The following is a 14,650-nucleotide window of genomic DNA, read 5'->3' on the forward strand; positions in this document are numbered from 1 at the left end:
ATCAACGGATTGCTCATTCACCTCTCACCGTCAAAGTATATGTGGTCCACCTCAACATCACCAATAAATTTCACCTTACCTTACATTCAAATTAGAAATCTATGATTTTCCTCTCTGCCACACAATGATCCACTGCCATTCATTACCTTCAAAATTGGTACACATCCTCATCATCATCATCATCACCACTTTGCTTCGTCTTCTATTACCATCATAATAATCATTACATGCATTTTTAAACATGTACACCCTCCGGTCACTAATATAAGCAAAAATCCACTTTCTAAATTCATTCAATTAATGATGTATGTAGTCTATAATAAAGACTACATACATCAATAATTGAATGAACCTAAAAAGTGGATTTTTGCTTATATTAGTGACCGGAGGGTGTACAATCATAGCTATATGAATCTCATGCAGTGCAAAGGAACAGTAGCTGCCATCTCGTTACATTTAATGTTATAGTATTTGTATTTCTATATCTGTGAACTTACTGTAATATTGTCACAAATTTTGGACGTATATATTATTATAGAGAATCTTATTATATACAATATTTTTCCATTACTCTCAATTTGAGATTTATTTATTTATTTATTTATTACGGGCTCTCTAAGTTTAAATCTTATTAGCACTCCTAATGAGGTGTACACAAGGAGAAAGCCCTTGACTTCTTATTGCTATATACTACTGATAGGACAATTGAGCTCAATTTAACCACAATGATCTTTGAGATGGAATTAAAATATAACTTGATTAACATTAAAAATATTTGTAAGACAGAATTTACTAAGAGGTTGTTATCTCAGTTTGAGTATTTTTTATTTAACTTTTTGGTAGGTTTAATAGAAAAAATAAGTTTCACGTAGTTGCTTACACTTTAATAATAATAAATAAGTGTGTGTGTCTTTTTAAATTTTAAAATAAGTGTGTGTCTTTTTTTTTGTAGTGGTCGAGGTTTGAACCCCGGACCTTGCATATTTTATGCATTGTCTACGCTCACGAGGACAATAAGTGTGTGTCTATATATATATATATATATATATATATATATATATATATATATATATATATATATATGGGGTTGCTAACTTACTCCCACCTAAAAACATGAAGGAGTAAGTTAGCAACCCAATGCCACTGGTTTAAGTTCTTTCTAAACACAAGGATAAATTTGTAAATTTCATTTTATTTTATTTTTTTAAAACAAAAAGCATGTTTAAAACATTCTATGTTGTCTTTTTTCAAAGAAAAACCACTAAAGTTAATTAACTGTAAAACACTCGATCTAATATATATATTTTTCAAATTGAATAATGAACTAAAATGACTAATTGAAACAGTACGAATAATATCGATTGCGTAAAATGCTATTGAGGGTCATTCTTTTGTCATGTTTTTTCTTTCACATGATTAGTGTAATAATGTCTTTGATCAGTGTAAATAAAAGACGGAATGAATTTTTTTTTCCAACAAAAAAACAAACTGTATAATTTGGAATTAATTATTAGTGAATGATTTATGGCTTTGATTGGGCAACGTTGTACAATAGACATACGTAGGTTAAATTCTTCAAAAAAAAAAAAAAAAGAAGAAGACATATGTAGGTTAAATAACAATTTTTTTTAGGGAAAATAACAGATTTATTAAGGAGTACGTTAAACAACAGATGTTTTCTGTTATAGAGGTTTTTGTTTTAATTAATTAAACGAGATTTACAAGACTACCCTTACATTCAAAGTTGGTTTGAATAATAATGAGTTGGTATTTTTGGTCAAAACCAAGTGGGAGTAGGGTTGCTAACTTACTCCTTCATGTTTTTTGCTAGGATATACCCACTAGTTTTTATTAAGGTGTGTTTTAGCAAAGATATAACTAAAAAGTTGTTAAATACACCTTAAGGTGAATGTTGCTAAAACACACATTCTAAAAAATAAGTGGGTGTATGTTAGCAACTTCTATAAGCATTTGCTAGGATACACCCACTTATTTTTTAGAAGGTGTGTTTTAGCAAGTTATAACTAAAAAGTAGTTAAATACACCTTAAGGTGTAACTTGCTAAAACACTCCTATATACACACACACACACACACACACACACACACATATATATATATATATATATATATATATATATATATATATATATATATATATAATTGCATTTTCGATCACCAAACATAATTGTGCGACTTTAGTTCAACATTTTTTTTAGCAATCTTGGCCGCTTATATTTTTCCTATTTGTAATTTGGTAGTTCCTATTCAATTTCCCACAAATTTACATTGATTTTTTTTTTTTTGAGAGAAAAATTTACATTGATATCATTTACTAAGATGACACAAAATTCTCATAGACAATATGACTGTTTTTTTTTTAATAAATAAAATAACAATTAAAAACTCGGAAAAAATGGCCAAAAAATTTAAAACCTTGATTATAGATTTGATATACTCTCAATTGTGTGAGTTGATATTTGGTGTTTTTCTTTTCAATTTTAAAGAACAGTTAGCTTATTACTATGATAATTGAATTTTGAGTGTCACATCAATAAATGATGTCACCTCAACATAAAATTTGGAGGAAAAACTTAGGGGAATTAGTCACTTTAGTCCTTGAATGGGGAACGATTCGTCAATTTAGTCCCTGAATGCAGATAATATGCAAAACAGTCCCTGCATGGTCAATTTAAGGGACTAAAGTGACTAACGGAGTCTGCATTCAGGGACTAAATTGACTAACAAAGTCTACATTCAGGGACTATTTTGCAATTTATCTGCATTCAGGGACTAAATTGACGAATCGTTCCCCATTCAGGGACTAAAGTGACTAATTCCCCAAAAACTTATTATAAGATTTGAATTTTGAGTGTCGCGTCAATAAATGATGTTACCTCAACATAAAATTTGGAGGAAATAAAGAGAAGGATTACCAAATCATAAAAGGGGAAATATATGGGGCATAAATCTTTAAAGAAACGGAAGGCTAAAATCGCACAATCGTGATTCTTAAACGTAATTATTGTTTAAATTACTACCATTTATATTGCGATTTTGATTATTAATTACATGAATAAGTTTTGTAACAAAAAAATATACCAGCTAAGGAGTAAGTTTAATTTTTGAAGGAAAGGAGTAAGTTTAATATTACTCTGTATCAATTTTAGATGTCTCACATTGTATTATTTTTTAAATAAAATCAAAGACTAAGTAAAAAAAATAAAAAACAAAGAAAGACAAGAAAAAACATCAGGATGAACCACGTTTCAAACAAGCTCATAAATCTTGTCTTACATCTGCCCCACGAGATCACATATCTCTCATCTCTCACAGAAAAGGTTCTGTTATTCCAAAGTTATTTTATAAAAAAATAAATGTAAGTTGCAAGTTGAATTCAAACGCATTATCTTGGTTTCTGAAAAAAACTACAAATAATGACCTATTTCTTTTGATTTTTCTTTCAAAACAAAATAATGACGAATCTTTAAGACCTAGTTCAACCTGCAATGCCAATATTGTCAGGTTCAATATTTTCTATGGTGTCTCGAGTTTAAATCCGAACTTTTCATTTTGTGCGTGTGTGAATTTATTGTGTTATTTATCATTTCGTCTACATACCATAAAAATAATTGCTAATGAAAGAGTTTGAACATCAAATAACTCTAACCGAGTAGAGATCCTTTCCATTTCTTAATAGAAATGGCAATATCCTCAACTCCAAATAACGTGCTCCGTAAAGGTTGATAAAAATGGTTATGGCATTGAGGCTACGATCATTCAAGCATGGTGAACTTAAGCTTCAGCTTCCACACACATAACATAAACTCTTCGGCTATACAAAAGTAAATTCATAATAACCAACAAACTGTTACTTTCCAAAATAAACTCTACCTGATAATCATTACACGCATGACACAACCTAATGGCTAATCCCTCAAAATTAAACTGAATAGGATCACAGACAACAAAATTCTCCCTTGCCTTATAATGCCGACATTGCTGGGTTCTCAGATTCAAATTAGATCAATCCGCTCATTATTCGCATTTGATGAAAAAAAATGGCGGGAAAACCCATTTGACTAATAAAATTAATTACAACAACCTGCCTTAAATATAATTACAGAGGGTAGGAGAAGCAAAGAGACTAATCAGTAGAAAAAAAAAATACAGAAGGATTCTTTCGGTATCTATAACTTACATGCACAAATATCTTTCTAGAACCCCCTACTATCCAACAAAATCAATCTTCTTGAGTGTCTTCCTCTTCCTCATCCTCATCCATAGAATCACCCTGCTTTTGATCCTCCTCGACATGGTCGACACCCTGAGTTTCTTCATCGGATATTGATTCACGCTTTGTGATCACTCTACCATCATCATCGCCAGTGTCACTACAACTCTCAGTATCTGAATCAGATGAACCACTATGGTCTTCTCCCTCTCGACAAGCAGCATCTTCAAATTGTTCTTTCAAATCAGGAGCAACAATGCCAATCATCTCACTTAGTGCTCGTCGTTCGTTTTTTCTGGCAACAGCAGCATCAGAAGGAGTGTTTGGACTCTCTGCCACCACAATATTTGAATCATTCAATGTCCCTGAACCTTCATTATTGTCTCTGCTTTTTGAAGGTTCATTTTCCTCATGTAAAGAAGGAGCAGTACTGCAAGCCCAGCTAGCGGCGACTTCAGAAGTTATAAGGTCTTCGGTTCTGATTAGATGGCATCCAGCTTCTGCAACCTCAATAGTCTTTTGAGTATCTATATGATTATTTGATTGTGAGTGTTGTGAAAGTTCACGACAAGGTATTGGATCATGCTTCTCCGTTTCCATAGGTATTTGATCAAGCTTCTCTGTTTCCATATCATCATCGATCTTCATAGTGTCCCCTTCTAAAGGACCATCCTTGTTCAAATCAAAATTCCGTTCACCATTATTTGACGGACTTTCAGTTTCCAGAACTCGTTCAGTGCCTACAGTATCTCCTTCCATCATAGCTGTTGTGCCAACACCATCAACATCAGAACCAACACAATCTCTAACACCGTGGTCATGATCAGCACTGGTGAATTCTGCCTCTTGTGTATTTTGAATTGCTTCTTGTGTATTTTGGCATCCTTCACTTCTTATATCACAGTCATGCTTCTCAGTGACACTTGCTTCGTTGCTCGAGGTTTCAACTTGATCTCTGTTAAGCTTCTGAGCAGAAGTAGTAGATCCTGCCTTGGCAGCATTGTTACTGTGGCACACGACACCTTTTTCTCTTCCCGAGGTTCCACCTACGACTCCATCCATATCTACAGAATTATTGTCATAATTCTCATCATCTTCTAGAGTTCTCTGCATGGCCTTCAATTGTTCCTGTTGCTTAGCAAACAATGATTGTATCTCCTCAGTAGTGGAATAAAATGATCGCAGCTGCGTTTCCCTGCATAAATCATTAAAAACTTCAGGTACAAAATCTAGGAAATTACAATCAACATGAAGATGGAGGCAGGATATATTGCATCACAAAGCAAAATTGCCAAACAGCAGTACAACGCAACAGCGCATTATCCCTCAAATTAGTTAAATTTGAACAAACCCCGTAGAAAAAGCACCATACAACATTGCAATCAATTATAAGTAAAGGAAGAAAGATGTTATAAATAGAACAAGGGTTTATCAGCAGCAAATACTAAAAAGATCTTGTCTAAATAAGAATTTTTAAAACATTGGATAATTGTGGATCTTATTGTACATGTTTCTATATATTTTCCAAATTAAAGGAGACCCAATCCTGTGATCATAATTTACAACAAATCAAGCCGTACCGAAGCATGAGTCTTTCCCTGGCACCTTTTAACCTCCTCCTTTCAAAATCTAGATCTCGCATTGCAGCATTTATCTCAAGCTCAAGAATTGAAACTTTAGCCCATGCTTCTTCACGAGCTGCCTGCTAACGACAGCAGTAAATATCTAAGTTAGAAATAAATAAACTTAACCCAAAAAAATAAGAGCTTAAAAGGACAAGATAGAAAACAAAAAGGAAAAGAATCAATCAGAAAGCCAAGCAACATGATAAATATAAGAATCTTCAATCTTTGGATCATGAGTACTAGTATGTTAAAATCATTATAATTGTTTCAATAACTTCTTCGGCAGTCTCACTGAAATAACATAAGCAAGAAACCTGGGTGTAAGCCAAGCAATACGATAAATATAAGAAACTTCATTATTTGAATCATGATACTAGTGAGTTACAATCATTACAATTGTTTCAATAACTTCTGCTGTCGAACTGAAATATTATTAGCAAGAAACCTGGGTGTAATATATAATTTCAATAAAAACACATTTGCATCAAGACATTATTAGTATTGAATGCAATAAACTTTTCATAACTACCTTCTCGCTCTCAAGCTCTTTCCTTAATCTTCTTGTTTCTTGTTCAAGTTCTTCTACTTTCTGCTCCAAGGATTAGAATTTAATTTCAGCTAGATATCAACTAAAATATGATAAAGCAACATGATATTCAATACAAAATTGTTTGATTACCTTCATTCCATTTTCAGCGTTCTGCTTCTCTAGATGTACTTGAGTTTCCAACTGGCGAACTTTATTATCAGAGACAACCAATTTTTGCCTAGTATCCTCCTGCAGCAAAAAAGGAAAAAAGAGGAAAATCTCTGTAAGTAAATAAAAATCTTGGCCTGCCTTGGGCTAACAGGAGGGAAGTCAGAACCATACCAGCTTGGATCTCAATGTTTCAACCAGCACACACATTTCTCTTTCTGACTCCTACAACACATAATAAGAAAGACAGCTTGTAAGCCCTTAGCTGGAAGCAAACAGTTTCCTACCAATTTAGCATTAGAACTTTCAAACCTTTAGCTTATTTATTGCTTCTTGTAGCTCGCTTTCTCTTTTTAAGGCAGCATCTGAGAGTCGTTTTATTTCCTCCTGAGCCTCAGACTGCGCTCTATGAACAGCAGCTTTTAGATCAGCTGCGGCCTTTTCTCGTTCTTCTTTTCTCTGAGTCCGCTCTTCATCTAATTGTTCTTTGAGTTCAACAATATTTACCTTTTGACTGCAAGCAGGAGAGGGACACACAATTAACAGCTATAGTGTGGAACATAATTATTACTACTTTTAGAATTATCCATCTGAAATAAATTAAGAGAAAACATGCAACCAACAAGGTACATCCTCCTATGACAGTCATATAGTACAAAGAAATTCAAAATAATTTGAGTGTTTCAAAACTTCGACAGAAGTTGTGTGAAACAAATCTCAACTTTACCCACATGGGTACTTAATACTGCAGACAATCAGGTCCAAGATAAATGCACCTCCAGGGAGAGGCAAATGGTAGAACTAGACGTGGCTTGACATTGATTTGGCACTTCATATCGTGGGCCATTTGGGGCTCAGAAGTGGTTGCTATATTCTCTAAAGAAGGAGCCAGGTTTCTACGAGCTGGTGGGTCTCATGCTCTGAAAGCATGGGTACTTGTAAAAAGGTGAAGTACCCGTACCAGGTACGCGTACGGTACTCGTAGTACTTCATTTTTTGTCATTATTCTATCATGAGTAAAATTGTGGTTTTCTCTTATATATTAATGTCATAATGTGCATGAGTTTTTTTGTTGTTGTAACCAACTCTAACTTTCGAATTTTTAAACTTTTATCGTGATGTTTTTGTTGTAAGTTGAAGAATTTAGGTCTCATGTTATATTATATAACAAAACTCATAATTTTCTTGACGCACCCACACCTTAATTTTTTTAAAATTACCGTATCCTCGTACCGGTACCTGTATTGTACCGGGTACTGCACCCGTACATATGCAACATAGGTCTTATGTAATAAAGGAGCCGCAATGGAAATGGCTGGGTAGGGTGCCTACAGGTTCCTGTCTCTAATCAATTATGAATGGTGTGTGGACCCCTTGAGTATTTCTCTAGGCGTAGTGGAAATGGTTCTTGGGCTGGAGCATCTGTTGTACTCCCATCTAATATAAGTTTTTGGTGTTCTGTTTTTTTAAAAAAAAAAGTCAGATAAAACAAGGTTAATCTCTACTACAATACATAGAACGGTTTCTTGCATCCCCAAGACCTTTGATGCCACAAAAAAAATGTATGGATCAAAGTCGGAATTCAACGTAATCTTAATGGACAGTCACGATGGCAATAACCGTTGGTGTCATTTCTGTTTTTTTTATTCTCTTGGTAAAAGTCAATCAACCAAGGTGCCGATGCAGCTATGTAAATATGAGCCAATTATCATACATTATCTGAATCATGATGAATCTAATAAAAGAAAACGATACTAAGTATTGTGGAAGTGAAAAATGAAACCATAAGAATTATATAAATCATACCTACTTATAAGTTCATTTGATTCAGCACATGACTGCATAGAAGCACCAAGTCTTTCATTAAGGTCTTCCAGAGCATGTTTTTGTTCAGCAAATGCCCTGTTGACATCTCCTAGTTCCTTTTGTTTGAGATCAACCATTTGCTGTAAATCTTTTATTTGATCAAGGTAACATTTTGTGATGGACTCTTTGGCAGATTTTAACTCCTACAAATTGGATCATAACTTAGTTAAGACATTGCATATTACAAATTGTTAAAGAAAAAATTGCATAAAGATAGTTGTTAAAGATCACATGTGCCCTTTCTTGTGAAACAAGGAGTGGTTATAAATTCTTGTGAAAGGGGGTTTACAAAATGAAATAATATTGTATGCGAAGTATTGAAATTGAATTTTTTTGGCAAGGCCTCAGCTAACACTGGAGATTACATACACTTTCATGGCGCTCAACAGCTGCACGATTGTCACTACGCAAAGTATCAATTATAACCACCTGACTCTCCAATTGCTTTCTCAATTCCTGTCAAGATTCAAGATAATTGGATATAGTTAGAGGAAAAAAAAAACTATTTAACAATAATATACAGCAATCTTCTAAGTTAACACACCGAGTTAGATCTTTGAAGGCTTCGAAAATCATCAAGAGATATAGGACCCTCAGCAGCACCAATGCCCAAACCTTTCAATCTCTTGTTTTCAGAAACAAAATCCTCTACACATTCAAGAAAAAAGACAATGAAAGGAAAAAGCATAAGAAAATGAAACAAATGCAAATATCAGTATCAATATCAACATACTTTATATCTTAATTACCAATATCAGTGATATGTGTGTGTAAACTGTAAGTTGTAAGCCTTAACTAACTCTGTTGAGTTGGGTTTATGAGCTGGGTAGTTATTCTGTTATAGTTCAGTAACTGCTGTATTCTCTAATGTTTGTACTTTGTACTCTAGGAGTTCCTCAGTTATCTATAAATAGCTAACAGTTTATCAGATTATATACAATGAGAATAGCATTTAATTTTCAGTTCTGTCTCAGTTTGTACATTCTCTTCACAATTCATCCCAATGAAGAATTTTAATAATCAATACATGGTTTAAATTGCAAGAGTAACTATCAGTGTATATAGGAAGCTTGAATTTGACTTATATGCATACATCAGAGTAAAATGCAGGGATGATTAAATTTAGTTCACATTTGAACTCTTCATCATAAAATATACCTGCTTTGCGTTTAGCAACTCCATTGTCTGCCACAGGATTTGAAACATGCACCTCTCGATATACAAAAGCAAATGCAACTTCTGCAAGATAACACAAATAATAATTTGGAAACAGAATAAAACCATACTGCTTGATAATATAATATGCTCAGAAGGCGAGATATACTCAGCCAGAAAATCATCAACTTTTTTAAAAAAAAAAAAAATACAGTGTTCATCCAATTTTATAAAACAAATAACATCCAGAAGGAAAAGTAAATAAACCAAAGTTTGTAGTACATCCAAATCAAATACAGAGGATAATTATTTATTTTTTCTTACAAATAACAATGAAATTATAAAAAGAGAGGATAGATGAATAAATAAGACATGGGGTACAGATATGATATGAAACGAATATGGCAAAGTTTGAAAATTAGAAGACACGGCGCGGCTCTAAACAATGCATATCTTAAGGCAAAAAAGAGAATGCATATCATTGATATAACAAAATGTTATCATTGATCTAATTCTTAAGGTATTCCTATCTGTCCAATAGAATATTAGTTCATAAATAAAAAACTTAAATTTTGCTAAACATATCTAGAAGTATGTGAAGAATCTGTGAAGTGTCCGATTGTGACATAATTGAAAAAATCCGACACAAATGTAGCACAACAAAGCTACTGTTTTTTAATGTCTTTGTTTCCTTGACCAAAATATGAAGTTTCTCAAATCTTAATGATATTTTTGTTTGAGTTATGCTAACAAGTGCCCTCACTTGTTAAGGATGCAAAAGAGGAAATAATTTATAAAATTTATGTAGAAAAAATTCTTTTTGAGGTTTCAATGTCTTGAATACACAATTTCCAAGAAAAAGTTTCTTCTTTGGACTTCTAAACAAGTTCCCCAAGGGCACTTGTTAGCATTTCCCTTTTTATTTTCATACTTGTAATAGTTAAAGGAAGTTGAATGATCAAATATAGGGACCGGGGAATAAGTGATCAGAACTACATTACAGACAAGTAAGAAAGAAAATTCTACAAATTTAACAACTAAGGAGAAAAAAAGTTGAATAAGAATAAAATAAAAAGTAAAAACAGGAGACATTGAGCCAATGGAAGGAATTCATGTTACCATGCTGAGGAGGAGCCGCAAATGATATAATATCACCATGGCAGACTTTGACAGCAGCACCATTCTTTTTCAACTTCTCCCAGTTAAGGTAAGTTCCATTTGTGCTGAACAATGATTCACAAAAGTTAGAATATGATGAGATTAAAAAAAACACTCTTTTCTTCCTCTCTCAAGTAAGAGGAAGGATGAGGGTACCAAAGCTCTATAACGAAGCCACAACCTTGTATCTTTCAAGAATATTGATGTGGTATTCTCCATATTTTCATTAGTAATCTTGGTCCTGTATATTCTGCAATGATTTGCACTAACGGAATTCGAATCAATCTGGAAACGTACATCCTCTACCAATCGTCCAATGCAATGCTCATCAGCAGTTAATAAGATATTAATTCCCTGGTTACAAAACTTTAATCATATAAAAATTGAAAAAGCAAGGAACACTTGAACCAAAAAATAAAAAATAAAATAAAGCGCCATTGCCATTGGTCACGGCAAGAACAACCAGGTCACATGATAAACTCCAATGCAGAAGTGAACTCCAGCATAACTTTCTTCTATAGATGTCCATAGATGTACGACTCAAATAAATACAAAACAATTTGCAGCCCGTTTACTTTGCGAAAACACTTCCTATTTTCATTCCATGTTTTCACTATTTATTTAATTACACAATTGTCATCTTGTTTTCAATTCGTTTGCAGTACAAATAATTGAAAACAGAAAACAAATTGTAAAAAAGGTGGCAGTTTCTTAAATAAAAGTGAAAACAGTAGATATTTTCTCAAAGTAAAAACCCTTAAAATTAAATAAATTAACAATACTAAACATTGGTGTGTCATTCAATTAAAGTTAAAATACCACTAATACAATGAACAGAAATTGTGCCAAATATGAAAATTTTCAAGTAAATCACCAATTTGCCCCCTGAAATTGTAGGATCTGACATCCACACCTCTGAAATTTGTGAATAGGCAAAAATGACGCTGATTCTGAATCATGTCGAGCAACTTGGTCATTCTGCTAACTTGCATCAGAGAGACTATCAAATTAGTCCCTGAATTATATCACTTAGTAGCAAATTAATCCATGAATTATACCGATTACTAGCAAATCAGTTCCTGATTTATACCACTTATAATCAAACTAGTCGCGCAGAATTATATCGCTTAATGTCAAATTAGTCCTTACAAATAACAAAATGACCAAGTTGCCCAACGTCATTCAAAATCAAGTCTTTTTTGCCTATTTACAAATTTCAAGTGGATAAATGTTAAACCTCTACAATTTCATGAGGCGAATTGGTAATTTAGTGAGAATAATTTCATTATGATACAGAAATGAATTAACCTAATTTGAAGTTGAATTAAGAGAAATGAAGGCTATTACCTGATGCCTTTTGCGGGCATTGTTAGAGATGGCAGTGAGAACACCCCAAACATTAGGATCAGAATTGTGAAGAGGTTGAGAAGCGAAATTGGAAGCAACAGATACAATGCGATCTTTGGCTCCTAAAATTGATGCTGGATTCTGCTGCTGCTTGTTAGGAGAATTGCCGTTGGATCTCGGGGTTCCTCCGTTTCCGCGGGTTTTCTCTTCCTCCATCGCCATTGATTGATTGATTGCACAGTCACAGAGTAGATATAGAGAATTCGCGGGCATTGAAAACCCTAATTAGGTAATTCGCGGGAGTGTGTTTTTATATTGGGGGGTGTGTGGAAGTTAGTGAAGTGTCACTGAGTGAACCTTGTTTTTCGGTGGCTAGTATAGCTTCCCTCGGAAGTCTCGCAAGTCGCAACTTCACCCCTTGACTTTGGATCATTCCCGGAGGAGTGCTATGGACACTCTCTTTCTAACAATCTCTCTAACATTCACTCTCTTATTTGGTGAAATTCAGGTGGATACCACACGTTGGAAATGGATCCCACATAAAGTTGTGAGACCCACGTAGGTTTCACCTAATAGAAGAGTGAGTATTAGAGAGTGTTAAAAAGAGAGTGTTGCATTTCTCTTTGTTTGTCCCCCAATTACTCACTCATTTTCAGAATTCATACCATCTTGTAAGAATTTACACATACCAATAAATCAAATAAAGTATGTTAGTACTCCTGCCGTTTCAAAATACATGTCCAAGTCAACTATTTCACATATGCCAATGCACAATTTTGACCGTTAATATCTTTAATTATCTAAAGTAAAAAATTATACAAATTTAATATTTTGAAAATATTTGTCGAGACAAATCAAACAACATCATACATGCTAATATTTGTACTTATACATTAGTCAAAAAGTATGATCAAAGTAAGTCAAGTGAATAATGCACATTGCAAAAATTGGACATGTATTTTGAAACAGAGTGAGTATTTTTTAGGGGTAAAGATCCTCTCCATTTGGCATAATAAATGGAGTATACAACTTGGAGAGAGATAGACACATAAGATAAATAATGGGTCCTACTATTAAGTGGGTCCCACCATCATTTATTATTTTTTAGTTTTTCAAAATTTTTGTGTCTATATCTCTTCAAAAATATGAAATAGAGAGAATAATAAATGGAGAGGATCTTAACTCATTTTTTATTATGTTATTTTTCAGAATTCTTAATGGAAAGGTATATTGATTAATGAAAAGTTATAGAATTTAGTAGTTAATGAAAAGGTATATTGATTAATGAGAGAGAATTTTTTTTCTTAAAAAAACTTGATAACACTAACCGGTTAGAACCGACTAATTTGAGAGCCCTATATAAAGTATGGATTAGTTCATCAAAATTGTCATCCAGAAAAAAAAATCAAATTTAAGAACTTGATAAGAGCAAACTCCAACGTCTCAAGTCTAACACCATCAAATTAATCCAAGTTGGTTAATGAGATAGAATTGTTGATTACATGGAGAGATACTACATGCATATATAGCCAAATCTAACGTAACTAATTATTGTAATAATTATTGTAACTATTGTAACTAACTATATAAAAGTAGAATCCGTAAAAGTAGAAAAGAATGCAATCACACGAACTATAGCTAGGCAAATTAGCAAGAGTGTGAATGTAGCTTGCTGAAATACTTCCACTACTGTCCATTTGTCTCTATCAAATCCATGTATGTGATTGGCAAAACCAATACCGACTTCGTGTGCCATAATCTCCACCGCAATATTGATCTTCTAACACATTTGTCATATAACATTTTGACCATTTGATGCAACTCAACCACTACAAGTAAAATGTAAAAAAGGTACTTGATGTACCACCAGGAATCAGAAAGAAGCATTGACACCAAAGAAGCCAAGGAAAATGAGCCAAAAATTGTCAAGATAATGCTAAAATGAGTAGCATATGAAGGCCAACATAGCCAAGCTCTGAAGGATAAATAGTAACCTAATATGCCAAACAAACAAGCTCTTGTGGTCAAAGGGTGAACTTGGAATGGGGAAATTGTGTTATTACCTGCACTTTGAACTTGAAGGAATCCTAATAGTGTGGGGAATGTAAATGCATAGATTTTATGACGGTGGGTTGTGAAGGAATAATGGGCTTGGTTACATGCAATCGAGATAGGAGTTGTTATGTTGAAGGTTTGCTGGTGGACATAGAAGGTGGCTCGCCATTGAGAGGTTGCTTCAAATGGATAAGCCATATTGAATATATGCTAGTACTAAGCTAGGCACTAGGCAGTGTTGTGGTAGATATATTTTAGTTCTATTTATAAGGTTTTTGGGGAGATTATTTAGTCCAACTAAGAGTTCCAAGTTTCAACTTTTGGGTAGACTATATGTGTATCTTTGGTATCATGGTGGATTTTATTCGAAATCACGTTGAGTTGGTATGATTTTGCAAATCTACCTTGAGACCAAACAAGTACTAAGACAAATCTTTAGTCCATGTCATAGTCCTTTAGTTGTATGTTTCTTAACTATTCCAAAGAATGTTAACAATTAAGAACAAATTTTCGG

The 14,650-nt window shown here is 33.4% G+C and overlaps 1 protein-coding gene across 4 annotated transcripts; it reads right to left on the reverse strand.

The window, feature by feature from the left end:
- Window positions 1-4,076: 4,076 nt before the first annotated feature.
- Window positions 4,077-12,364, reverse strand: LOC146908477 (SMAD/FHA domain-containing protein). Of its 4 annotated transcripts, none has more exons than XM_085730042.1 (13): window positions 12,082-12,364; window positions 10,916-11,088; window positions 10,696-10,799; window positions 9,580-9,660; window positions 8,966-9,069; window positions 8,791-8,877; window positions 8,362-8,564; window positions 6,868-7,069; window positions 6,730-6,780; window positions 6,538-6,636; window positions 6,388-6,447; window positions 5,814-5,935; window positions 4,077-5,428 (listed from the first exon to the last, which is right to left on the reverse strand). In XM_085730042.1, the coding sequence occupies exons 1-13, from the start codon at window positions 12,352-12,354 to the stop codon at window positions 4,243-4,245; spliced, it is 2,745 nt and encodes a 914-aa protein (XP_085586168.1). In that variant the 5' UTR covers window positions 12,355-12,364; the 3' UTR covers window positions 4,077-4,242. The 4 variants fall into 4 exon arrangements, with proteins under 4 accessions (XP_085586168.1, XP_085586167.1, XP_085586170.1 ...); XM_085730041.1 differs by having other exon boundaries at window positions 5,814-5,938; XM_085730044.1 differs by having other exon boundaries at window positions 10,916-11,712.
- Between the last annotated feature and the right edge of the window lie 2,286 nt (window positions 12,365-14,650).

This window comes from Medicago sativa, chromosome 7 (genome assembly GCF_051527215.1).
Source record: "Medicago sativa cultivar Bolivia chromosome 7, Bolivia_mono, whole genome shotgun sequence".
NCBI lineage: Eukaryota > Viridiplantae > Streptophyta > Magnoliopsida > Fabales > Fabaceae > Medicago > Medicago sativa.